Source organism: Brachionichthys hirsutus, chromosome 15 (assembly GCF_040956055.1).
Source record: "Brachionichthys hirsutus isolate HB-005 chromosome 15, CSIRO-AGI_Bhir_v1, whole genome shotgun sequence".
Taxonomy (NCBI): Eukaryota; Metazoa; Chordata; class Actinopteri; order Lophiiformes; family Brachionichthyidae; genus Brachionichthys; species Brachionichthys hirsutus.
This window is the reverse complement of record NC_090911.1, coordinates 6,047,175-6,071,714: the sequence shown is the minus strand read 5'-3', so window position 1 is coordinate 6,071,714 and position 24,540 is coordinate 6,047,175. Positions and strand designations below refer to the sequence as shown.

Below are 24,540 nucleotides of genomic sequence, written 5' to 3'. Positions count from 1 at the left end.
TGTGAAGCAAGCGCATACCAGTACAAGAAAGTTGAGGATTTTACTGTCTGTGGTCTAGAATATGAAAAGATTGAGACCTGGATAAATCTTTATTGTACCTGCAGTGGAAACAAGATGCTGGTGTTTTATTTAAAGGGATGTGAAGTAGGCATGGTTGCAGTATTGCAGTACATATTAGCTCAAGCCACAGACAACTCACATTATTCCATCAAAAAAAAAAAAGCATTATCCAGGGACAGATTTTGTCTAAAGGTGTGAGTGCAACCAGACAAATCTAAATGCCAATAAGTCTGCAGGTAAAGTAACGTCTTGAATGCATGTGAGCCAGGAGGCTGGTTCAGCCACAGCATGCCTTAAATACACTCTTATCGGTGCCATAGTAAATAAACGGTATACCTGATTTCCCATCTGGGTTCTTTCACCAACAAGCGTACATACAACCCCCGACACAGTACAAATATTCAGTCACGCGAAGCACAGAAGCATCGACAGCAGACACGGAGACAGCAGAGAGGTAAAGTGAGTGAACCTGAAGAAACAGGCGACTGTCCTGCACAGAGAAGGCTTGAATACAGAACTAGCAAGAATGCATTTCTACACTGAGAAGACTCCCAGCGGGTTGAAAACATTCCTCAGTACTGGAAATGTATTGCTACAGTGTTACTTCTTTGTATTTATATATATATAATTTACTCAAAGTACATCATTTATAAACGGATATTAAGTTCATTTTGAAGATGTAGCCATAATTCTGCGTGTTTTAGCTATGAATTACAGATAAGAGGAATTATTTACAGATGATGGTAAATACAGTTCGGAGGGGGGGGGGGGAGGGGGGCAGGAACAGCATAGAGCAGCAGGTAACCTGCTCAGGTGATGAGCAGTGAGTACGATTACATCCAGCTCTTCACACACACAAAGAATCTAAATAAGATCTAACGTTGGTTGGCTTTGGATCTCTCAGCAAAATGAACGACTCAATAAGATAAATCCCACCCCCCAATAAAACAGAGTACTCCTCAGTTTTGTCGACCACCTCCCAAAGTGTCAGCTCCCACCCCGTTTCTGTCAGGTGTTTACAGGTCAGAGGTCAGGGAAGCGACTGGGATCCTCTTTATATTCATCAGGGATGAAGAAAATGGACTCGTCAAATTCATCGTAGCGAAATTCCTGAAATGTGACAGTTGCTGTGATCGTAGGGAAGACGGGAATGTCTGCGGGGGAAGAAAAAGTAGAAGAAAAGGTTTTATTTCTGCCTTTAGTCCCCCTCCAGCTCTCCATCCCGTGTGAACGTGGCGGTCGGCGGAAGTACGTACCGAGTTTGACTGGAAATCCAGGCGGAAGTTTCATCTGAACAAACTCCCGCAGTTTGTTGAAATGCTTGAATGGTGCTATGACCTCCAGTACGTTCAGTAACCTGGCGGCAGAGGAAAGTTAGATTGTGCTTTATGTTCGGTCTTTTCAGTGAAACCCAGTGTCATCACCCAGGGACACCCGACCAGACGCAAGGGATACGATTTACTCACGACTGAATGTCGAGAGGGAACTCCTGGCTCATGGCTGCGGTGGCTTTGAAGTTCTTTTTGCTCTCTTTACACATCAGCTCTCTCCCAAGATGAGGAGGCCTGCAATTGGGAAGGGAATCAAACACAACAAGGTGCATTTTATAATCTGAGATGGCTTGCATGGATGTCAAACTCTGATTTCCTTCATAGCCTAGATTAAATCGATACTTATAATTTACACGTGAAGAAATGTGGAACAGGGAATGCTTACTTTCCGTGCTCTGCGGTGATGTACTCTTCCCAGGAGATTGTGTTGGGAGCCGGAGCTGTGAGGGACTGCCTTCTGACGGGCTGAGCAGAACAAATACTCGTTATTAGTACACTGACAGTACAAACAGCAGTACTATTTCCCAGTTGTACCTGAAGCTCAACGCTGGATTCTTTCCATCTCACCTCAAAGTTTTGCTCGCTGATGCCACCTCCTTTACTCAGGCTCTCCATGATGGCTTTGTTCCTCAAGATGTCTTCCTCGCTCAGGTGCTCCCGGCGTTTGCGGGACTCCAGCACCAGGCCGTTCACCGCATAGAAGTCGGCCAGGAAGTTTCCAACCCTCTCCTGTGTGGCAAGCAAACGAATGAAACAAACAGATGTTAGCTTCTCTTTTCGACGAGGTCGTAAACCCGAACGATCATGAGGTGGCTCCCGGGAAAATCAGGTCTCCGACAATTCCTCTTTTCATCAATCTTTCCGAAACAAAAATCGACTAACTTTAAGAGGACACACTGAAAGCAACTTATTGTCATAACATACTGTTTTTAGGCAGGTTGGCATGAAAATAAATCACTTAGCAGCCTCTTTAAAAACAAACTTCTGCAAATAGATTTCATTGAGTCACGGCCACTAAAGCACCGCTTACAGTTTTGTCCTCCCTGAACAGCCAACCTATCTGACTGCGGGAGAAAGTGATGGACTTTGTGGACAGGGTTGCGGAGTAGACGTCGCTGCTCATCAGAATATCCACCTCTTCTTCGGTCTCCATCTCAGACTCCTTGCGGGGGAGGGGGGGGGGAGAGCGATAGTTAAGGCAGTTCTCGGCGGATCAGGCCGATGATGAAACAACGTGAAACCGCCGACGCCGCTCCCTCACCTCGTGGTGTATTCTTTGGTACACTTTTGCTTCGTTGTCCAGAACAGCGAAGGACTGGGAGGGCGTAGCGTCGCCGTTGAAAATGAAGCTGAGATCTCCACGCTGACATTTCATGTCGGTGAAGTCGATGAGAGTCGTGTCAAGTCTAAACCGAGAGCACAGAGGGATTGTGGGAAGGCTTATCAACGACTTGCTGCTTCAAACTATCGCTGAACACAATTTCTCTCAAAAGGGTGCAGCCACGTCCCAATCTGTGATACTTAAATACTAGTACTTGATGTCTCACCTGATATTGATTCCCTGCTTGTAGATTTTACAAGCATCAGACGGAAGCATCCGGGACAACAAAGGCACTACAATGCAGGAGAGAGTGAATCAACCCGACTGCGGCTGAAGATGGTGAATCTCACATCCGACAGAGAACGAGACACGTGAACGACTTCTGGAGTGAAATAAAAAATAAAAAAAACTCACCCCAGCTCTGAAAGTCCCAGTGCAGCTCCAAATAAAAGTCCCCGAGCTGCAGAGAAGACGGAAAGCAAATCAGAAACACCAGTGAAGCGTTTCCCGATTGATTTGCATCCTGGCAGCGGTTTCAAAGACGCTCACCTCCCTGAGAGCCTTCAGCAGCTTTGGCCTCTTGTCCTCCACGCTCTCCCTGGATTGCTGCTTTAACTTCCGCAGTATTGCGGTGACTGGGGGGGGGCAATTCAGTTAAATGTAAGAAACAAATACTGCACCACAAGGCAACCCAAAGAAATGCCACTTTATTCCACACGTATTTGAGCCGTCATGCGTATCTGGATCACAAGGAAACTAGAATACCAATAAATCCCTATCGTGCCGTGCGTCTGGATTTACCAACACACTTTGTCCGATGAATTCATATTAAATTCTTACGTCTCAAATACGTTTATTTTTCCGGAACAGCAGTTGTTTACAGGCCTGAACTAGAACAGCACACGCATCCCGTTTCATTGCACAAGAGCTGCTGATGCAATGTGTAAAAACGTGTAAAAAAGAAAGATGAATGGTAACAAAAAAAGACCAGGCACATCTGATATCAACGCTCACCACTTATCTTTATCTGTCTCCCTCAGTAAAGGCTAGCCAGCTCTGTGCTGCATGCTAGTCCAATCTAAAAAATAAAGCTGCTGGTGTGAATGCACCCGGCCCCCTCGTCACCCTTTAGAATTATGTGGCCTTCTCAAAGGAAAGCTGCTGGTCCCAGTCCCAAGCCAGCCTTCCTCCGCAGGCTTAGAGTCAGGACGCATACTAACAAGGCCACGGGCCAGCTCTCAATCTGCAGGGACAGGAAGCTGATAATTAACACACAACCGAACAGAAATCTGTCACCTCAGTGTTCTGACAAAATAACGAGATCAAACATTGAGTAGATTTCTCCTTTACTCGATGGTTAGTGTTGCTTTCTCTTTGCCCCGCATCTCTTAAATCAGATGTGAACAACCCCAACGCAGAAGGGCAGATAATTCGCCCAGAAGGCATTAGCTAAAGGCTTTGACATGCCAAATGTTTTATTTTTTCTTTCCACTGGATGTCAGTGCTCATCGTTAGGCAGGGGAATGACCCTGCCGTAAGCTCTGGGCTTCGCCAACGCTAAGCCAATCGGGTCAGGCTGCGTTCCAGCCCATCTGGAACAAGAACTTTAATCTCCAACGCTCCAGCTGCACCGACCAGACGGCACGGAAACATTATGAACCTTGATATGGGCGGGAGTTTTATTAAAAGGTGACATTATTGTTCTTGTCATCTCCACTTCTCACTGAACTGGTTTGAAACTAAAGATGATTCTTTGAAGTGCATATAACTGTCAACGCTTGGGCGGGTGGATATCTGGACAGTGAAAGCCTGTCCAGATATCAAGATGACAAATTATGACTTGAAGGTGATGTCATCATGAAGCTGTTTTCATAGACTCGGTAAGCAGGTGGCAATCAGCCTAACTGCAGATACATCCCTTTGATCATCGCAAACACGCACATCCAAATCTAAAATCTCTGGAGGAGCAGATGGCTATTCAGAGCAGCACCGACACAACGTACTCATCTGCCGGTCGCCGTAGCTGATGGCTTCGGCTAAAGGGCTCCATCCCTGCGCATTCTTTAGCTTGACAGGAGCGTTGTGAGCCAGGAGCAGGAGGGCACATTCTGAAAGAGAGGCAATAAAAAAAAAAAACAATAATAAACCTGACAAATGTATTATGGTCCATTCTGAATAGGAAATATGATAAATATATGGAAAATAATAAGAAATACATTGATTGCACTTATATAATTAATAGGTTCCAACAGGCGGGTGTTTTTTTTAATGCATGACAAACCTAATAATTCAGCAAATATGGTACAAGACAGGATTACTACTGAGATAGCACAGCGTAGGCTAGATAACTGCTGCTATACTAGCCCTGCAGGGGTCAACGTGGCGCCAGCAGCGAGACAGAGGCTACTCCAAAAATAAATAAAAAAGGAGAGAAAAAGGGACATTACGAAAGACGCACACCATAAAGGTCATAGGTCAAACCCAGCTGGCAGATTAACCTCCGAGGGGATTTATGGCCATTGCTGGCCATCCTGTCGATGACAACACGGGAATCAATGCATGCATTACCTTTATGGCCCAGCATCACAGCCAGGTGAAGAGGCGTGTTTCCTGAAAGAGATGCGTACATTAACATGAGGAATCCCATTATGTAATAGCACATGTGAACAAACGACTCATCTAAAGCTTTACCGTGGACATCTTTTTGAGAGATGCTGTGGGTCCTGATGAGAGACGAGAGCCGGCGCACATCTCCCTTGAATACGCACTCGTGAACAGGAAACAAGTCTTCTCTTGTCAGAATGATCGGGTTCTTGTTATCGTCGTCGACAACGTGGCTGAATGATGATGAATTGCCGTTGATGTTGTTTTCATTGAGCTGCTGCTGCTGCAGCTCCCGTGCGTCGGCAGATTTATGAAAAGCCCCGTTAGATTTGAAATGGTTACTAGTGCCGTTAGGGATAGTCCCGTTTGAAGTCCCATCGTACGTGTCCATTATCTCGTCATTTTGTTTGTTTGGTTTGTTGTGGTCCTTTCGCATGGCGCGTATCTTCTCACCTGTCATTGTGACTCCCTTTCGTTTCCAGGTTAGGCAATTCCTGCTGAAGATGTGGCTTCAAATGAGCTCGTTGGGGAAATTAATCCTCGAAGCTACTGCTCTCTGTTCAAAATAACGTGGCAACAATTGCCCAATACCAATGCATTCGCGTTAGCTAACGTAAGCTAACTAGCACAACAATAATAATATAATAAATGAATAATGTTTTGGTGGGTGCGGCAATGAAAAGAGAAAATAATGCTAAACATAACAGAACCGACACGCACTAAATCAACACACAGCTATGAATAATAACGAATATTAAAACACTACATCCTTTTCTTCTGTCGGACCGTGGATATATTGTACGTATTAAATGGTATCGATCCGGTTTGCTTTGCGGCAAATTTCAGGCGAACGAGAGGGTGTAGCTAACATTGTAACTTGCTAGCGTTTTGGGCGCCATATCTCGCGAGACCAGATAGACGTGTAGGCGAATACCGTCGACATCGAATATCATAGACTGGGTGTCGCGAGATTTCAACACGCATGCGTGACAAGGACGGCCGTCATATTGGAAGTTGTAGTCGGCGATGAAAGATGGTCTCTGACACTGTCAAGAGCCATTAACTTTTATAATTGCAAGAATGATAACAGAAAAGTTTGCAAAAGTTTTATTTCAACACAAGTCGCTCGTGTTTGGGGCAGTTCTTACAACAAAAAAACCCGTTTTAGGACCATTAAGTGACTACAACTTCCAATATGGCGGTGCCGTTTTCCGTCGCTGCGACCAGAACAGCCTGTCTCGAATATTATTGGATGTCCTACGGCGACGACAGTACGTGCAGCTACGTCATATTAACGAGACGGCACTTCGCAAACAAATAGCGAGCTAGCTAACAAGCGTCGTTGTTTTTTTTTTTTAGAAATGGCAACTTCGAAGAAGGGTAAGAAAGTTGTGAATCAAGAGGAACTTCGGCGCTTGATGAGAGAAAAACAGAGACAGGCGACAGATAAAAAGCGTGTGGAGTCACCCTTCGCTAAATACAATAGTCTCGGGCACCTCAGCTGCGTCCTCTGCAACGTGCAGGTGAAGTCTGAGCTCCTGTGGACAACTCATGTGCTTGGAAAACAACACAAAGAGAAAGTCGCCGAGCTAAAGGAAGCGAAAAATCCGCGCGTAGCACAACCGAGTCAACCAGCTAAACGGAAGGCGCAGGATAACGAGGACATTAACGGGGAAGCGGCGAAGCCCTCTTCCGGCACGGCCCAGTCCGAGTCGGGGGTCCCGGGCGATCTCTTTAAGAAACCCAGCAGAAGAGATGGCGCTGCGCCTCAGACGTCAGGAGGTTTAAGTCTTTTGGCAGGAGTCTCTGATGAAGACGATGATGATAAAAGTGGCGAAGTGTCGGGAACCCAAGATCCTCAAAGGGATGAAGCCACGGGGCTGCCAGCGGACTTCTTTGACAGCTCCATCCCATCCGCGCCCGCAATCTCCCATTCGGGATCCATCCTCAAAGCAGACGTCCAGGAAAAGGTGAGCGAAAAGAAAGACAACACGGCCGAGGCGCTGCCGGAGGGCTTCTTCGACGATCCGGTACGAGACGCCAAAGTGCGCAAAGTCGACGCGCCCAAGGATCAAATGGACAAAGAGTGGGAAGAGTTTCAAAAGGAGATCCGACAAGTGAACACGAAATCCGAGGCTATCGTGGCGGAGGACGACGAGGAGGGTCGCCTCGAACGGCAGATCGATGAGATCGACGAGCAAATCGAGTGTTACAAGAGGGTTGAAATACTGAGAGACAAGCGGGACGTCGTGAAGACGAAACTGGTGCCCAGAAAGAATGAGCAAATGGAAGAAGATGAAGGCGACAACGAAGAGGAGGATGAAGAGGAGCTGTTGGGGCTTTTATCCCGGGACTGGAGGGCTAAAGGGGTTCTGTCTTAAGTTTGTCCGCGGCTCATGGAACAGAGGGGACAGATGGTCTCCGTTTTTTTGTGCAGGATGCTGATTAATCAGTTTTGAGAGAGGAATGGTTCTAGTTCAATTGTGACATTTGTAAATGTGAGATCTAAACTGTATTTTCATTCGTTTCAGACTGGATTAAATGTGATGTACAACATGCATATTGTTCGGTTCCATTAAAAAATAAAAAATCGATCCAAGTCATGATTTAAAGCAGCAAATTAACCACAAGTCAAACCTTTAATTGTGCATTTATTCATTGGTGCTCAACACAAAATACATTCATAAAAATCCCCGTGTACACCAATAGAATTGATCCAAAAATCAGACATGACGGCCAAAGCTACGACATTTTTAGCTCACCGAAGCATCGTCCTGCATAAACGAGTATTCAACCATGTCAAGTTTATAAATAATTGGATAATGTTACATTATAAGCAACTTGCAATGTACAGCGATTGTTTTAAACATGTGCAACGAAGACAAGAGAATCTTACCGGCCCCAGTTCCTTCACAAGATACCAGCAATTAGTTGATTACAGCATGTTTCAGAATGGCAAATCTGTTTGGTAAATATACCATTATACCCTAAGAACAATATTAAGTGTACAGTAATGTCAGTGCTTCTTATACTACCTGTAATAGATTGTGAGCGAGACGTGCCTTCTTTCTACTGCAACAACTTTAAACAAGCGGCATCCGTCATTTTGTTATTGCTACATGTGCCTCGCGTGTTACCGCTTCAAAGATCTCTCTGAATGATTGGACGTGTTGGTAGCCCTTAGACCTGAATAGAAAGACCTGAACGCACAGATTAAAATGTTACTAAATAAAGATAAAGGGATGGAAACACTGAACACAAAGATATCTGGAGCTAAGCTTAGAAAAGAACATACCTAAGTCCTCACACATATGCTCAACTGTGTTTAAGCAATGGCTGTCTAAAAAGCAATCAAGAAACATTATGTTTCTAGTAGTAATCTGTAAACATGAATGCGATTCTGTTGTGGGTTTAGGTGCAAGCAGGTGTCTGGAGTTCTGCTGCAAAGGACTAGTACAGCTTCCACAGAAGGGACAGCCACAAAAGGATTTACACGAAGGTGAGAGACTTTTTCTCTCACCCAACTCAGAATTCAAGGTGGAAACCATAAACATATTGTACAACATTAATTTCCTTGCTTTGCTTAACATAGACTATGGAACTATAAAATAAGAGCTGGATATTCTTCATGTCATTAACTTTAAAATGTACGATTAAAATTTGTGAAAGGGTACACGCTAAAATACAGCAAGCAAGGGGGTCCATGACAGCGCCGCCGTCCCACACTCAGTAACATAAATATTAAGTTCTTAAAAGTGCAGCAATTATACATAACGGTTGGGATGGAATCTCCAAACACCAAGTGCCCAATGGATATTCCAATACTGTTCCCTGCTGTCAGTGATAATGTGCTCACAAATCTTACAGCAGCTCTTGGCTCCGTCAGGGCACACCTAAGGTCCCTGCCATCAACAATCCGGGATCGAAAAACTGGGAGGCGATGGACCAGATACTTTGCTCTGGCCATGGTGAGTCATTCTGAGGGGTCTTCTACTGGTTCCTGCCTGCTGGAATATATCTTTGAAATCTGTAAAAAAGAAAGAAAGAAAGCAGTTTTACTCAGAAACGTGGAAACAAGTTTTCTAAATTAAAAATCACATACAAAAATTAATATTGAAGTAAAATTTTAGGGTAACAAGCTTATTTGCTCTTTTGTTGAGAAACGTGTACCCCGTGTGAGGTTGTTAGTACAAATATTTGCTGGTTTAGCATAAACGCATGAAATAGGAAAACACATAATCTCTCCCTGTACAAAGCAAACATAAACATCTCAACGTCCCTTGGAAGAGTCCCAGAGTATTATCATGTGCGAGGTTGCCAGCTAGTGCAGCCCAAAAACGGCTCAATGCCCTCTTTTCAGGCACGAGAGTGATTCGAATGTCAGGATTCAACAGGCGAGGGCACACATGTCTATCTCTGGAGGCGTAAAACTGTTCCTTGAATGAATGCAGGGCCATAAAGCAGACGAGTAGTACCGGTAGTCACCGCTCAAAGACGCGACAGCGAAACACTCTCTGGTCATTTGGTGTTTCTCTTCGAGTGGTTGTGAGCTGAGAAGCGTGGATGTCTGCGCATCTGAGGCTCTTCCAGTGTGGTTAGTATCTCTGAAAATAAAAGGAGGATCACACATTGACAGAAGATGAAGAAAAACATTTCAATATTCATCTTAACCTGACGCTGCACCTTGCTTGTTTGTAGGTATTGCTTTGGTTGTAGTAGCTTCATTCACCGCTTTGATATCTTGATCTTCACTTGGGGTTGGCGGTTGAGCTGCGTTGTCATTGTCCTTTGATTGAAACAAATAAAGAAAATAAAACAGATGAAAATGTAGTAAAATGCTTTAAATTGTCTCTTACGGCGACCCTTCCCAGCCAACCGAAATTACAACAGAACCTCGACCATCATCAGAAGAACTGCAGGCCTCACAAAAATGCCACCATGGGCGAGTTCAAGGGAAAAACCACCGATGAGAATAATTGTTTTTGCCAGTTGGAAGTTGTTTAGCTGAATTTAAGACTGAGGCAAAATTATTTTACAGCAACGGGAAAGAATCACCATGTTATGTGCCGCCAAGGGAGGGGCAACCAGTTCTTGGATTTAAGGGGCAATTTCTTTTTGACATGTAGGTTTTATGAAATAAGAAACTTTTGACCTTCACTGAATGGAATGATCATTGAGAAGCTGTATTTCATGTTTGCTTTTTCCTGAATTCAATTTTTTTTTAAACATCTGAAACATTTAAGTTTGACAAACAAGGAAAAGCCAGAGATCCATAAGGGAGCATGCACCTTTTTCACAGCACTGTAGGCAGACTTCTTACCCACAAAATAAAGAAACAAATTATTATTATTTTGAGCAAGTTAACCAAATCTGACTAGATCTGTTAGAATGTGATGAAACTGCACCTAGTGGTTAAACTGAAACACCAATTAGTCAAGCTACAGAACTTGACCCATACAATTGTGCGGAAGGGATTCGGCCTTACTCACATTTTGTTTTGATCCATTCTCTAATAGCAATACTTTCTGACGAAGATCTGCCACTGCAGAGAAAAGGTTGTGGATCCGTTCATCATCCTGTGCATGATGGAGCTCCTCGGTCTTGTTAGCTTCAATTACTGTTTTTGTCAGGTCTTTTACATCCTGTGACAATAAAATAGAGACACGTAAAATCAATGTGCAGATACAATAAGTGACTGCATCTCAATATTCCAAGTTGAAAAACATCAAAGATATCAGCAAATGTGCATTTCATCACTACAAGTGTCAATACGATATACTCTTTTCCCGTTTAATTTTTTTTTTTTAAGAATTATATAGATTAGTCTTTGACCTAGTTTAACACAAAACTCCCAAAATAGGTTGGCACTTCTTTCATGCATTATGAATGCGATCCAGCACAAGAATCCAGGAAATCAAAGGACATTCTTAACTCATTGGCTCGCGCACTTACAAGATGTCCATGCATGAAAAACATGCATACATGGAAGCATACATAAATAATGAGACGAGTGGCACCTGGCAGTGCACTAAGGGTAGAGATGAACATGAAAAAGAGAGCTCTGAAGAAGTGAAAGATTTGAGCTTTTAGTCTTTTACAGCTTCAAATTCATTTGTGCTGTTTGTCAGATGTCCAAAACAGGGAGAATAAATTAAGACAACAAAAAAATAAAAATAAAATAAAGATCTAAGCAAAAAATGGAAAGAAGATACTTGTGCAAGAGGAAGTCAACAGGAGAGACATTTCCGTTTGAAGTTCTGATGCCTAACTTAATACAAAAACTGTCAAACTAAGATGGAAATGATACTAGCATAAATTTATCAATACCGTCTTCATGCCTTCATCTTTTTGCTGCTGTTCAAGAGCAGACTGCATCGTCTTCACATCGTGCTGCACGCTAGTCAGGGTGCTTCCAATTGTAGCGACACTCTGGAAAAGAAAAATACTCTGGAAGGTCAGTGTTCATCATAATATGCACTAAAAGGCACCATTAACATATTCATTATTGTTTTACCTTTTGAAGCTCTTCAACTGTTGTGGGAAGACTGACTAAATCAGCAGCTGATTTCAAGTTGGCCTTTAAATGGTTTACTGCAGAATCCAGCAAACTGATCTGCATGAGTAAAATCAAACAACACATTCTGTTTCATATCTAAAACAGAATTACCAATTTATTTATCCACCAATTGAAAAATAATAAACTCAATGAAAGGTTGTCGGGTAAAAATAATGCATATTTTAACGTTCAAAGTATGCAAACGTAGGATAGAATTTTATTTAACCTAGGGAAAACTGTTCTATAGTAGTTACAATAAATACAAAATAGGAATTGTATTTTTCTGTAATATTAAAAATGACACCAATGATTATGTCAAACATAGCAGACCATTATACTATCAGCTTCGACTATGATTTCACCATAAACTCAATATTACAATTTCTATTCCAGGTTTTTTTGCAAGCCAGAAACATTTCAGACACAAATATCTACATTTCTATTACAGTTATTGGAGCCCAAGAAAAGAGCTTACAATGTTCTCCCTTTGCAAGCATAATATGTACATATTTATATTAAGAAACAAAAGTCTGTTTTTTTATTACTGTTAGATAGTTATTGTTATTTGGATTGATACAATATAGTTGAACAGGGATTTCACAGATTTATCAAAAGCTAATTAAATGTCATTGTTTTCTAAAATGGTCTGATTTGTCTTCAACACGTCACAATGAGCATTACTCGGTGCATTAAGGTGGCAACTGACCTTTCTGTTCATCTCTGTTAGGTTTGACCAGAGCTTGCTCAATCCCTTATCACCATTTTCAATGTCATCAAGCTTTCGCTCCTTGTTTTTCAGGTCCTCACTTAGTTTTGGTATTTCACTTGATGACATCTTTTGGCTGGAGTCCACTAATGTATATATAAAAAAAAAAGTTACACTATAGTAATAACAGAGTTATAGTGAAAGCATGCATGACTGTGCTATTTGAACTTCTACAGATTTGCGTTTACAAAGGATAGTGTGCTCTTTACGACTGCGTCGAGGTTGCTGTGAGTGTGTGTGTGTGTGCCAGAGAGACAGTAAGGATCTTGGAAACGATTAGAAAATCTCAGAACAGGTTTCATTGTGTGCATTTACAGTCACCACACATAACTCAAATGCAAGCTACACGTGTGAACTCTCTGACGCAGCATGTGATGGCCAGAGACTTAATCCTAGTTAACTAAAAGCTTACTAGTGTGCAACTTTTCTTTCAGTGCATCCAGATCTCCCTTCAGAGCAATCTGCATCCATATGAGCCCAGCACAGGCTATAACGCAGGCGGCTATTACAATAAATAGAAACAAGGGGTAGCACATGTTGCAGCACTGCATATAGCGTCTTCTGTAAAACAAACAAAACAAAGACTTTGATGTTAGATATTGTAAAATTGATAGAATATCACATCATTAACAGAATATCCTCATATCCAACATATCTAAAAGCAGTATAGATTGTTTGACTGACATTGGAAATGTTCATCTAACAAAATATTCTATTGACATAGCTCCTGTAGCTCCTGTAGCTGTTGTTTAGCACTGTTTTACTGTAAGTTGACTAAACACGACTACCGAACAAAGAATAATTCAGCAAGTTAAAGTTATTGGTTTTACCGAACTAAAACAGATTTATATAACACAACTAGGTTGACCACTCACTTTCCAAAGGTCGATCCGCTTCTGAGGTTGTTAAACTCTTCATCGTCGGAGCTTGAATCGGACTCGGAGTCCGGCGGCTCGGTTCGGAGGAGTCGGTGACCGGACCCCTTTTTGGTCTTCTTTTTTTTACTGTCTCCGAGTCCAATCAAGGCATTCAACTCCTTCCTCTTCTTCATCTTCTTCTGAGGGGTCAGCGAACCCACCGAGCCCGAGTTAAACCCTACTAAGTCCAAAGGTTTGTCCAGTTTGGTAGGCGACGTATAATAAGCAGCTAACTTAATATTGCTAACTCCAACCACACAGGGTTGTTAGCGAGTACAATCACATCGGTTGCCTTGTTGAATTACGGCTAACGAAAGTCCCAATCTCCAAATATGTTCAACAACTTGCCTGCATTACCATACTTTCTTTACACGTCTCTAAAACAACTTTTTAATACTAGCTAACGGGTTGTCACACAACATAAGTTAGCTTTCTGTGCTAGCAACTGACATCTTGCTTACGCTAACGTTAGCTAACAACGACTTGCTATCATGTTACTATCCCGTCACATCGCCTCCGTCAAGTTTAACAAGCCACCGTTTCGATCACTTTACAAACACTGCAGAAAATATTTACAGAATAGTGACAATAAAAGACTTAATTAATCAAATCTATCAGTGCGGTACAGTATTGCCAGGAAACCTGCTCTGCTGCCTGTATTGTTTAGGCACTGCGTCCAAACAACCTCACCGCTGATTGGTGGAAAGACCAGGCTCAACGTCATCTGCTCTGTTACGTCACGGAGCGACGTGGAGCGTGATGATGATGATGAATATATTTATTAGATAGAATGTTAGAGTACAAGTACAGTCACACAGTAGCATGTATTACAGTACAAATAAAGTCAAACATCCTGTCTAAGAGGAGCATTTCAAAAAAGCCCTTGCGGTCTTGTTTCCGTTGAAAGTCCTTCGTACATAAATCATCCACCTGCTCCCCTCACAGGGTTTTACAACTTTAGTTTAACGCTGCCGCAACATAAAGTCAAGGACAATAAAAACCACGCAGCAAGAACAAACAATAAAACATGTTAGAATAGACGTGGTAAATAAATAACTTGACTAGACTAGTTCCTGGTTTTTAAGCACCAAATCTGCATTAGTTTATTGTTACGGAAATAGCCAGCAATGTTCTTTTTAAATCATGAGTCTAGTGAAACCATTCCAACAGAAAACAAAGAGAAGACAAATATAGATTTCTTTCTATTTATTTGAACAAACACGATGGATTAAAGGTTAATTTAATTAAAAAGACTTTTGAGCCTATTTGCTCTTAAATATTTTCAGGGGTTTCTATATTCAGTGTTTTCCAGACGTGTGTTATAGTTGACATCTAATAATTGACCAATACTGTTAATAGATCATCTCTTCACAGTTCATAATCTTATTTTCCTATAACATTTCTATAGCTCTGTGCAGATATATTTGCACAAGGGATGAAATAAAGATCCCTGGAATCCATCTGATCTGAAGCACTATTGGGCTGACACAGCAAGACGCATGGAGGGGAAGTGGAAGCGGCGTTGCTGCAGACTGCATTTCGCTGCTTTCCATTGAAAATGGACTCCCACTGGTCTGCTTTGCACTTTGAAAGTTTGGTCCTTTATGTGTCTGGACCCCCCATACTACCACAGCACAATAACAATAATAGGTACACATAATGAAAATCTCCACACTAAAAAAAAAAAGCAAGTGAGATGCTCCAAGTGATGAGGCAAACTGCTGATGCTTCATAATCCTCATGAAAGGCTTTCTCATGGCAGTGCTTGTCATTTCACATTAATGGCATGATGCCACCCACACATGTACAAAGCTAATGGGTTATTTCAGCTAAGTCAAAATGATGGTCCTACCCTGATATTTAAGTGCACTGGGAGGCAGCTAATGCATTGTTATGAATTAATTTACTTTGAATCAAGCAGTGCCGTGTCGGAAGCACAGCAAAATGTAGGCTCTTTTTGCTCTAAGAACACCTAGCGAGGGGGACAAGCATCCTGCTGTGGGCCTAGGCAGACCCCCTCCGGCATGAGGTTGTAAATCAAAGCATGGGGGTGGTGTTTCATCTCCTAAATGGCGCTTGCATTTTTCTACCAGGTTGAAGATGGAAAGGATGACACTTCAACTTATGCGCCCTCAGCGAGGAAGGGAGCATCCGACTTTAGAAGCCCAAAGTATGATGAATGTAAAACACTTGTTTTCACACTTTGTTCACAGCAGGGTCTCTTATATTCTCGCCAGGAGTGACTTTTGGGTGCTGACAGAGAATGCAAATAGTGGAGGCATGATAGGAAATACTGAATAGAATGGACTGCTAATTGAAGACTTTGATCTGACATGGCAGGCTACGTGAATACAGATTATCATCGGTAGGAGGCAAGACTGCTGTTAGAATAAAAATTTCTCTCACCAGGGTTTTTTTTTTTGCCATTCATGTTATGTTAACTATGTTGGATGACTTAAATAGGCATTTAATATAATTGTTCACTATAAGCTGGCTGACCGATGAGCTTGGGCCCACATGAAGTTAAGAACTATGACAAATGCTTGAACTTACAAAGTGTCTAATAATGCAAATACATAATTTGCAGTGAAGCATGAGCTTCGTTTATCTATTTTATGTGTTCTTAAAGGCCTTTAAAAAAAATATATATATATTTTTTCAATAACCATCTTTCTAATCATACCCAGACGCTCCGGCTTCATTTGTCCGCTCTGTTGGTTGAAGCTGCTCAGCGGTGCCAGTAATCTTTCTCAACAGCTATCCAGCTATGTCTTTGAATAATAGCAGCAGAACAATAACGACAAGCAAGCTGAATGCTGTTGTGAATGAATTTAGCAAGGAAGGCCTTAATCAAAATGTTGCTTTGAAATGTCTTAAAAACATCAGGAAATTGCTCTGAGCACGTGAGTCAACCATAAATTGCACTGGCAGGACATTGTTTGGTATTGATTCGCTAGTGCAAAAAGAAACGGGACTTAATCAACAATTTTCCGTGCTGATAAATCTGCAGTTCAAATTTGATTTTGGTTTATTAAGCATCGCAGTAACAATTTGTGATGTATTCAAGCTTGGTTTGTCTGACAACGATTTAATACCAAGAGACAGGAAAAAAGATTCAACTAGATCATGTATGGCAGGTTTATTTAAAATAATTGCTAATCAAAAATACCTCTCAAATTATTTTCTGGAGCTTGACAAGCAACAGTCGACTAATTATTTCAGATACTGAATGTCATAAAAAAAATAGAATAGTAATCACCTAAAATGAACAGAATGTGCAGCTGAATGAAAAAAAAACTGCAACGTTAAAAGCTGAGCCAGCAGTGGGTGTTAGCAGCTTCACCTGTTCTCTAAGTCTATGTGGAGGTTTCCAGTTCTCCTCATGCCTGCCTGACTTCGTCTGGGTGTTCCGGCTTCCTTCCACAGCCCAAACACATGAAACACTGAATTACCAGTCGGTGTGAAAGTGTGTGTGTGTTGACCCTGTGATGAAAGAGCAACCTTGCCTTTCATCTCATGTCAGCAGGGACAGACTCCAGCCCCACGCCATGCCGGACGGATGGAAGTTCATCAGACTGTAAAAAAAAAAAGTAATCAATCAAAAAGTAATGTGTGGGAGGGGGCTTTTTGCTTATGTTGCCAGGTAACTGTAGATTTTTCTGATGGAACCACCCCCCCACAAACTTTAACTTTGCATGTTATTTATTTAGTTTTGAATATTTAATGTCACAAATAAATATTTAGGATTTTGAGGGTTTTTGAGGGCTTTAATTCTGCATTTTAGTATGCGTGTCTGCAATAATAAGGCACTGAACCAGTTATTGGGCTTTTGTTACATCATAAAAAAAAAAAAATTTGAATGAATTATTTACACCATACAAACTATATTCTGTATGATTTATTAAACTACTTTGGTGTGGGCAAAGCCCAGCCAAATCCTTACTCAGAGTTATAATAGAGTTCCTGCTGAAAAACAGAGTGAACAAAATGAAGTCTGCCAATGTTAAGAGTGACCTCAGTCCTCGAGTGGTGTCAGCCAGCCTGCGATAGTGTACAAAAGAGAATCAGCAGGGGGCAATGTTCTCACGTCAAACAATCCCAGACATGCAGCATGAAAGCAGCACTTGAGTCAAGGACAGAGCAGCTTTGAATCAGTCTAATGCCAGCAATGCAAATCTTTTTTCAGATCTAATATATTTTTAAAAGTTCTTTACTTCAAGATCAGCTGCTGTATCCTTGTGCAGCTGCCATGTGATTGTAGAGAGCGTGTACGCCTCAATATTTTACACTCTGCCAAGGTTGGCCGGCATGTGTTCACAGTCAGATGTGCTTCCGCAGCAAAATGCATTTGAGCTCATGTTATAATCAATAATTAACACAACTGTAACAGTTGCCAATGTGGGCAACCTGGAAACATTTTCAGAGTAAAAGCAAAGATGGGAAAGGGAGATGGCAGTTTGACAACTATTTGTAGCCGTCAGTGTTGGAGTGTCAGCAAAATGTAGAAATAAAAGTAAGAACGACACGTTTTAGGGCAGGAATATTCTAATTTATGATTTAGATTTAGACTATTTCTCTGTCTTCTGCCAGAAATCCCTCTGCGGCCAACAGTGAAGTGGAGAGGCTGCCGCTGCAGTGATACAGAAAAGGTTTGATATCATGTGAAACGGATGAAAGGGAATAGATTAATATATTAGGCAAATGAAAGGAGTGAGCGAGGGGAAGAAAATCAGACAGAGGGAACATCCTTTGAGTGAAATGTTTGAGAAAGTTCAAACCGCATGCAATGAGAAATAAGAGCCTTCACAGTTTGTTGTTTGCCACGAATCTGTAACTCCTCAGATCACTAGTAAACAACGTGGTAAATCAACACGGTGGCTCCGTGCTGTCCAACCGAGTTGGGTCTCCCGTATTGCGTAATAAAACCATCAGAGGAAAATGAATCCCAGACATTTTAAATTCAATAACATTTAAAGATTGCCAATGGTCTCATTTTAACTAATATCTATTTGAGCAAAAATGGGTTTTGTTATTTTCCGTGAAACAAATTCTATGTTTACCTGCTAGTGTCTTCCGAGAACTTGATATCTTCTGTTGTGGGCTACTGTCATCTGTGGCACAGATTCAAAATAAATAAATAACAAATAAAGAGAGCATCGAATTCACAATCACTTTTTTTTATTTTTAAATTTATCTGCTTTTTTGGTTTATTTTATTATAAGCAGAATTTGCACAAAAATCACTTGATCGATTTTAATGAAACTCAGTAGAAAGGTTGAATCATTACGTGTCTGTAATAGAGGGCACTTGACCAGAGTGCAGCAACCTCTGCCTTCCTTTTATTCCAAGTGATTTCAAACATATTTACAGATTTTAATTTTCTTTACTGAAAAAGAGTGGATAGACGGAGACCATGCAACAAAAGGAGAAGAGGAAAACAGAGGAAGCAGAAAAACAGACAATATGTCGAGGAAATCATCAAATATTATTTGCCCGTTTTGTTAAGAGCTGACGGTGTAAGTGATTAGAAACACAAGAGTGGAAACTGATTCATGCATGATTGCCACTCAGAGTCGAACACATCTGCTTTAAGAAGGCGGGATAGCACTGTGCAGACATTGCGCCTGTTTTTCCAAGACATCCCTTTGAGTGCTTGATGGGGTTAAATTGTGGTAAACAGAAATACTGCTCTGGCCTAGATTTCTCTCACACAGCGCCTGTGTCTGTTACTAAGCGCATCCAGATCAGGCTCCCTTTGGTGGAGCTCATCTGTGACATGTGCTGACGAGCTTTGTGTTGTGAAATGCACCTAACCGTCACAGCAGAGATGTAGATTGTGGGTTTGTGCCTCCTCCACTCTTATAGCCTCACTGGCAGCGTGATGGTTGTATCACCTTTTCATATTTCTGCTCTTCTTTCTGGAGTTTTCAGGATCTTCCATCAGAATCTTCCATCTGTCTGCCTCATGCTGAGTGGTTTAAAAAAAAAACATCTCGCAGGCAAACAAAGACGGAGTTATTTTTCTCCTCAAAGAGAGGGAATGAAATGTAACATCCTTTCCCACACACTGTAATTTGTACGGCTATGAATTGTATTGACAGTTGCATAAACCTGTGTGTGTATGTGTGTGTGTGCAGTCTTCTCGAGTGCAGCTGCTTTAAGAGAGTGTAACTTTTAAGGTAAGATGACAGGACAAAGTACTCAAATAATTAAAACACAGCATTGTGGGAATACTTTTGCTAAAGACCTGCATTCTAAATAAAAAATAAAGTACTGATTTATAAGTACTGATTATGTAGAATGTTACATGTCAGAGTGATAAATATGAAACTGCAAACACTTACTTATTAATGACCAAACATACAGTGGCTGCTAAATATAAATGCCATTTATTCACGTATGTAAAAATCTATTCAATGCATATTAATTTTTAATCAGATAGGGTATTACATTTTGCATTACTCACACGAATATTAAAATAAATCTTTCATTTGAAGCTTTCAAATATTATTTATTTATTATTTATAATTGAAATGATAAATGCAATGCAGGAAAAATTATATACTATGGTACCTTTCTCTGAATGGTTGGGGGAGTAGAAAGAGAAAAAGAACTGAACGAATACAAAATTCTCAAGCACCTTCAAGTTGCACACAAGTTAAATGCTTGAGGAAATGTCATTCAGAGAACAACAACAGATCTGTGACTGTGACTCATGTATTGCAACCAGATTCCCTTTCGTTTGAACTCAACTGTGTCCGTGTGATTGTGCAACTTCACCAAGCAAGTGAAAATGTGTGTGATTTTCCACTCTCGACTCTAATGACGCCATTGTTCTCTCAATGTGAGACTTGAGAATATTACACTCAACATTCATCATACCTTAATTGAGGCTGTAAGATTGCTGTAGCGTTAAAGACCTTACACGTGTGGGTTTGAACTAACAGGAACATCTGCTCAGTGTTAAAGCAGCCTGGGTTTAATTGAAGAAATTGTGTTACAACCACAAGAGCTAATGGCCCAATCACAGCCATACACACATCCATGGAATCATTTTAGTCAAACTGCAGCTACAGTATTTACTTTTTATTTACTGTGGACTAAACTGTATTTAGTCAAGGAAGATATGTCTAACCCCCCCCCCCCCCCACACACAACACACAAAAAGTCTTAGCGACATAAGGAGGATATCATAATGATATAGCTTTGAGTCTAGAAATCTGCTAACTGCTTTGATTTGAGCAAAAGCAGGTCTGTTAGTGTTGCTTTCTGCGTAAAGAAATGAATTGGCAAAATGGATCCTTTTCCCCTCTGATCGTGATAGTTGTCGAAGCTGTCACAGCTGTGTCTGAGGACAGGAGGAGGAAAACATAAAAACAATCCCACGGATATTTTAAGCTCATCGCCAACATTTTGTGGCTTCTCTATCTGAACGCCGCACTGTGCTGTTATTAGCTTGTTTGTGGTCACTCCTTTCAAGAGCTACATCCCTACATCTTTCAGTTTCCGCCATTAATGAACTTGTTTAAAAAAAAATGTAAACCTCAGCGCTGTTAATAGATGAGAATCTGGACCCATCACGCCTGGCAAGAACAATCACAGCAACATATTCAGCGTCTCTTTTGAATCTGCAAAAACCTTCTCTGCTTGCTTCATGCTGAAAGCCTCAGCCTTGTGATTCTGTTTTCCTGTGCACGTGATTCACTTTCATGATTGCTGTAATGCTCCTAATAATATTACGATATCTGCAAAAGTAAAAAGTGAACCAACAATGTGTTACTGTTTTCTTGAAATAACATAAAAAAAAAACAATGGGGGAATGAAGGCAGTTTTACATACAAGTGTGTCTGCACATTGGATGCCATATGAAATGCTTCTTACTTATATTGACATGCCGGCAATGCTGTTTCGGCTTGTGCTTTGCTGAATTCATCTACTGTCAAGCTCAAGTTGATCTGTAATTATTCTCTTTGCTCCAGTTCCTCTCCCAGCATCCACAATCCAGACGCACCAGGGAGAAACCTTGATGAGGCGCAAGAGAAGAAAACCAGCACATTTGGGTATGACTAAAGCCTTCAAAGCATTCTCCACCAGTAAGATCTTTGTGTGTGTGTGTGATTCGGACGATAGTACAGATGAGCAGCACATGGAAAAAGATATTCTATATTTTCAGCACCATGTGTTATTTGTGTCTCTCTGGACCTTGAGGTTCGTGGAGCCTCTGCAAAACGAGGTGAGAGCTTGAAGCAGCTGCCAGACAGCGTGTAGTGTAGAAATACTACCTCTTTTGATGAGGTCAAGAGGAAAGACAAATTTTTAAAAGGAGAGAGGAAATAAGAGGATTAGAGCTGATGATGCATGTGCAACCTCCCGCTCACAAGTCTCGGATACCTGTGGCTCTTGTGACGGCTTGTTTACGATGAATTCATATCCAAAGGACAAAGGAGGAGCGTTGATGGTTGCGCAATCACCATTTCATGAAACATACCGGTACACACAAAGTTAATTGATCTGATGTTCTCCTGAAGCTTGTATATTCAACAGTAAAACTGAAGCTCATTGTAAAAACAAACAAACTAGAAAAGCAGTCAGAGCTCAGACCTCCGCCAAGCAGCTCATTGCCCTTATAATTACATTTACACCGTCCATCAAAAGGTTCTAAGTTGTTCTTGGTATCTTTATATGTCAACAATGAAAAGTAAAAGTGAATCAGATTTGATTTTTGAATCCGTAAATGGGATTTTCAATGTTAAAATGTAATATTTTTTCCTGACTCCATTCTAAATCAGATCCAGATGTAATTCGGTGGTTAGATAGAGGCCCCCACCCTACATGATTGTGTCAAATTCCATAAAGATCACTCAATAATCAACCGAGATATTGAGGAACAAATATTTAAAGCAACGTCAAGGGAAAATTCAAAGTGATCCAGAATCCAGGATCTCTTCTGGATCATCACCAAAATGTAATCATCTGTTCCTGGTAACATTCACAACATCTCCTGATAGTTTTCTTCAGATCCGTCCAGAACCTTTTGCGTTATCTTGCTAATGGACAGACAAAGAAATGGCGGCGATTACATAATCTCCGTCTCGGCGGAGGTAAATAGATTGTGGGAAAATAAGGACAAAGGCATTTTCAGAAAATGGGCTGAAATTATTAAATGCAATTCTAATAGTGCCATGTTATAATTTTAAAAGTCAATTTAATTACTATTATGAATAAACTGTAAATGTGAGAAATGATCTAAGAAATTCAAGCACCAAAGCAGACTTTGTGTAGTTTCTAAATCACGTGCGTGTTCATCATGTGCAAAGGATTTAATATGAACTTGTTGTCTGGAATACGTTCCAGTGAGGAAATGTTCAAAGTTAGCTCCATTCAAAAACAATTTACGGATTGGAGCACATGTTCACAAGCTTAAAAATGTACCAGATAGGCTTGCCAAACGGAATGGCTAAATGCCCCAAAACAAATCAAACTATTTTCTTATTGGCTTTATTATCAATCCCAGGTAATTACAGCTCTAACTGATGAAGATGCTGGCAGAGCAGCAAAAGCCAACCTCTTACCATATTTACATATAATAAATCATGGTCTGCAGAGTGTGTGACTTTGGCATTTGTATCGCAAATTTTAATAAGACATAAATAAACAAAGTAAAGGAAAGGTGATTTTGTAGCTGAGTGTCTCTGGTAGAAGCGTTCCAACATTTTGCACAATCTACCTTGCCAAGCCTCTAGCTGCTTCCTAAGTCGTATCATATGTTTGGGCTTTATTGGGACTTGAAATAGCTATTAGCCTGAGCATCCACCCTGCTGTATTTATGTCTTGCTAAATTAAGACCCAGAAAATAATGGGCTTGCATAGTGTGATATCTATTCCCTTCTGTTCAAGCCTTTTCTTTCTTTAAATCAAAAATTACCCCTTTTAAAATGAAAGCAGGCGGGTAGAATTGTAGCAAATATGAGAGGTACCAAATCTCCTTTCAAGACTGCTATTCTGGGAATTCACTCAAAATGAAATGCAAAAAAAAGTTTGCAGAGGCAGCCTTATGACAAGCGATCTGCTCAATAGTCGTCTTCAGTGGATTAAAGGAAAACCTTCAATAAACAATGAACAACACAGCCACAATAGCTCCGAATATAAACCTTGCTGCTGTGGCTGTGTGTGTGTGTGTGTGTGTGTGTGCAGTCGGCTTGCTCAGTGTGTCCTGAAAATATTGTGAGAGAAGGAGGCAGAGAGATTTTATGCCATCCACTGCATGTTGCCTAAATTACACTCTGTGGGTCATTTCCATAGGGAAAGAAGAAGGCCTGTGGCGTGTCTAATTTGACTATAATACCAGCAGAAATAGAGAGTCTCCTTGCCAAGAAGCATCTCAACTGCTTTGTCTAACATCCTGTTGCCGGAATTGTAAAAACTCTGCCAGACTTCTGTTAATATTCCATGAAATCAGATGCAAAAAAAAAAAAAAGGAACAGGTTGGTCCATGTTTACTTATGTATCTATTTTAAATGAATAGATGCACTTTCGTGATGATATTTCTACACACAATAGAAAGTTGTTTTAATTATGGTGGGAATATTAGAATGATTGGATTAGTCTGTGTTCTACATTATGAAGGCTGATTAATGCACAAAACTGAAGTCATGACCAGCAGGACACAGTGGGCCACTGTGGTTTTTCGTAAGTGGAATGCCTTTTACTGTATGAAAGTGATGTGAGTTGCTGCTGAGACCATGCAGTAAGTCGTGCTCAAGAACAGGAATGTTTTTCATGCTGATGTAAATAGCTGTATCCACTGCAGCCCCATGTGTCTGTGTCTATATATGCAGTAGTTCTTATTATTTAATATGCTTTCTTTCTATAAACAGTGTGTTATTTACACACTGAATCCAATACAGGAAACCTTGGAATCCATTCATTGGCAATAACACAAAGAGCAAAAAAAAAAAGAAAGTCCTTTCTCTTCTTAATAGACA

At 41.0% G+C, this 24,540-nt stretch overlaps 3 protein-coding genes across 3 annotated transcripts; 1 reads left to right on the top strand and 2 right to left on the bottom strand.

Annotated features, from left to right (window-relative positions):
• Window positions 1–82: 82 nt before the first annotated feature.
• LOC137904808 (ankyrin repeat domain-containing protein 13C-like) lies at window positions 83–5,776 on the bottom strand. The gene is made up of 13 exons (XM_068749013.1): window positions 5,404–5,776; window positions 5,281–5,322; window positions 4,716–4,820; window positions 3,262–3,347; window positions 3,127–3,172; window positions 2,939–3,005; window positions 2,653–2,797; window positions 2,422–2,553; window positions 1,959–2,120; window positions 1,777–1,856; window positions 1,527–1,625; window positions 1,317–1,417; window positions 83–1,214 (listed from the first exon to the last, which is right to left on the bottom strand). The coding sequence occupies exons 1-13, from the start codon at window positions 5,774–5,776 to the stop codon at window positions 1,084–1,086; spliced, it is 1,569 nt and encodes a 522-aa protein (XP_068605114.1). The 3' UTR covers window positions 83–1,083.
• Window positions 5,777–6,618: 842 nt separating this feature from the next.
• On the top strand, window positions 6,619–7,902 carry znf830 (zinc finger protein 830). Its single transcript, XM_068749129.1, has one exon. It carries the CDS (start codon window positions 6,678–6,680, stop codon window positions 7,695–7,697), a length of 1,020 nt encoding a protein of 339 aa, XP_068605230.1. The 5' UTR covers window positions 6,619–6,677; the 3' UTR covers window positions 7,698–7,902.
• Window positions 7,903–7,955: 53 nt separating this feature from the next.
• efcab14 (EF-hand calcium binding domain 14) lies at window positions 7,956–13,689 on the bottom strand. Its single transcript, XM_068749148.1, has 9 exons — window positions 13,514–13,689; window positions 13,051–13,199; window positions 12,579–12,724; window positions 11,831–11,929; window positions 11,644–11,745; window positions 10,806–10,958; window positions 10,000–10,102; window positions 9,792–9,920; window positions 7,956–9,343 (listed from the first exon to the last, which is right to left on the bottom strand). The coding sequence occupies exons 1-8, from the start codon at window positions 13,687–13,689 to the stop codon at window positions 9,835–9,837; spliced, it is 1,014 nt and encodes a 337-aa protein (XP_068605249.1). The 3' UTR covers window positions 7,956–9,343; window positions 9,792–9,834.
• Window positions 13,690–24,540: the final 10,851 nt, after the last annotated feature.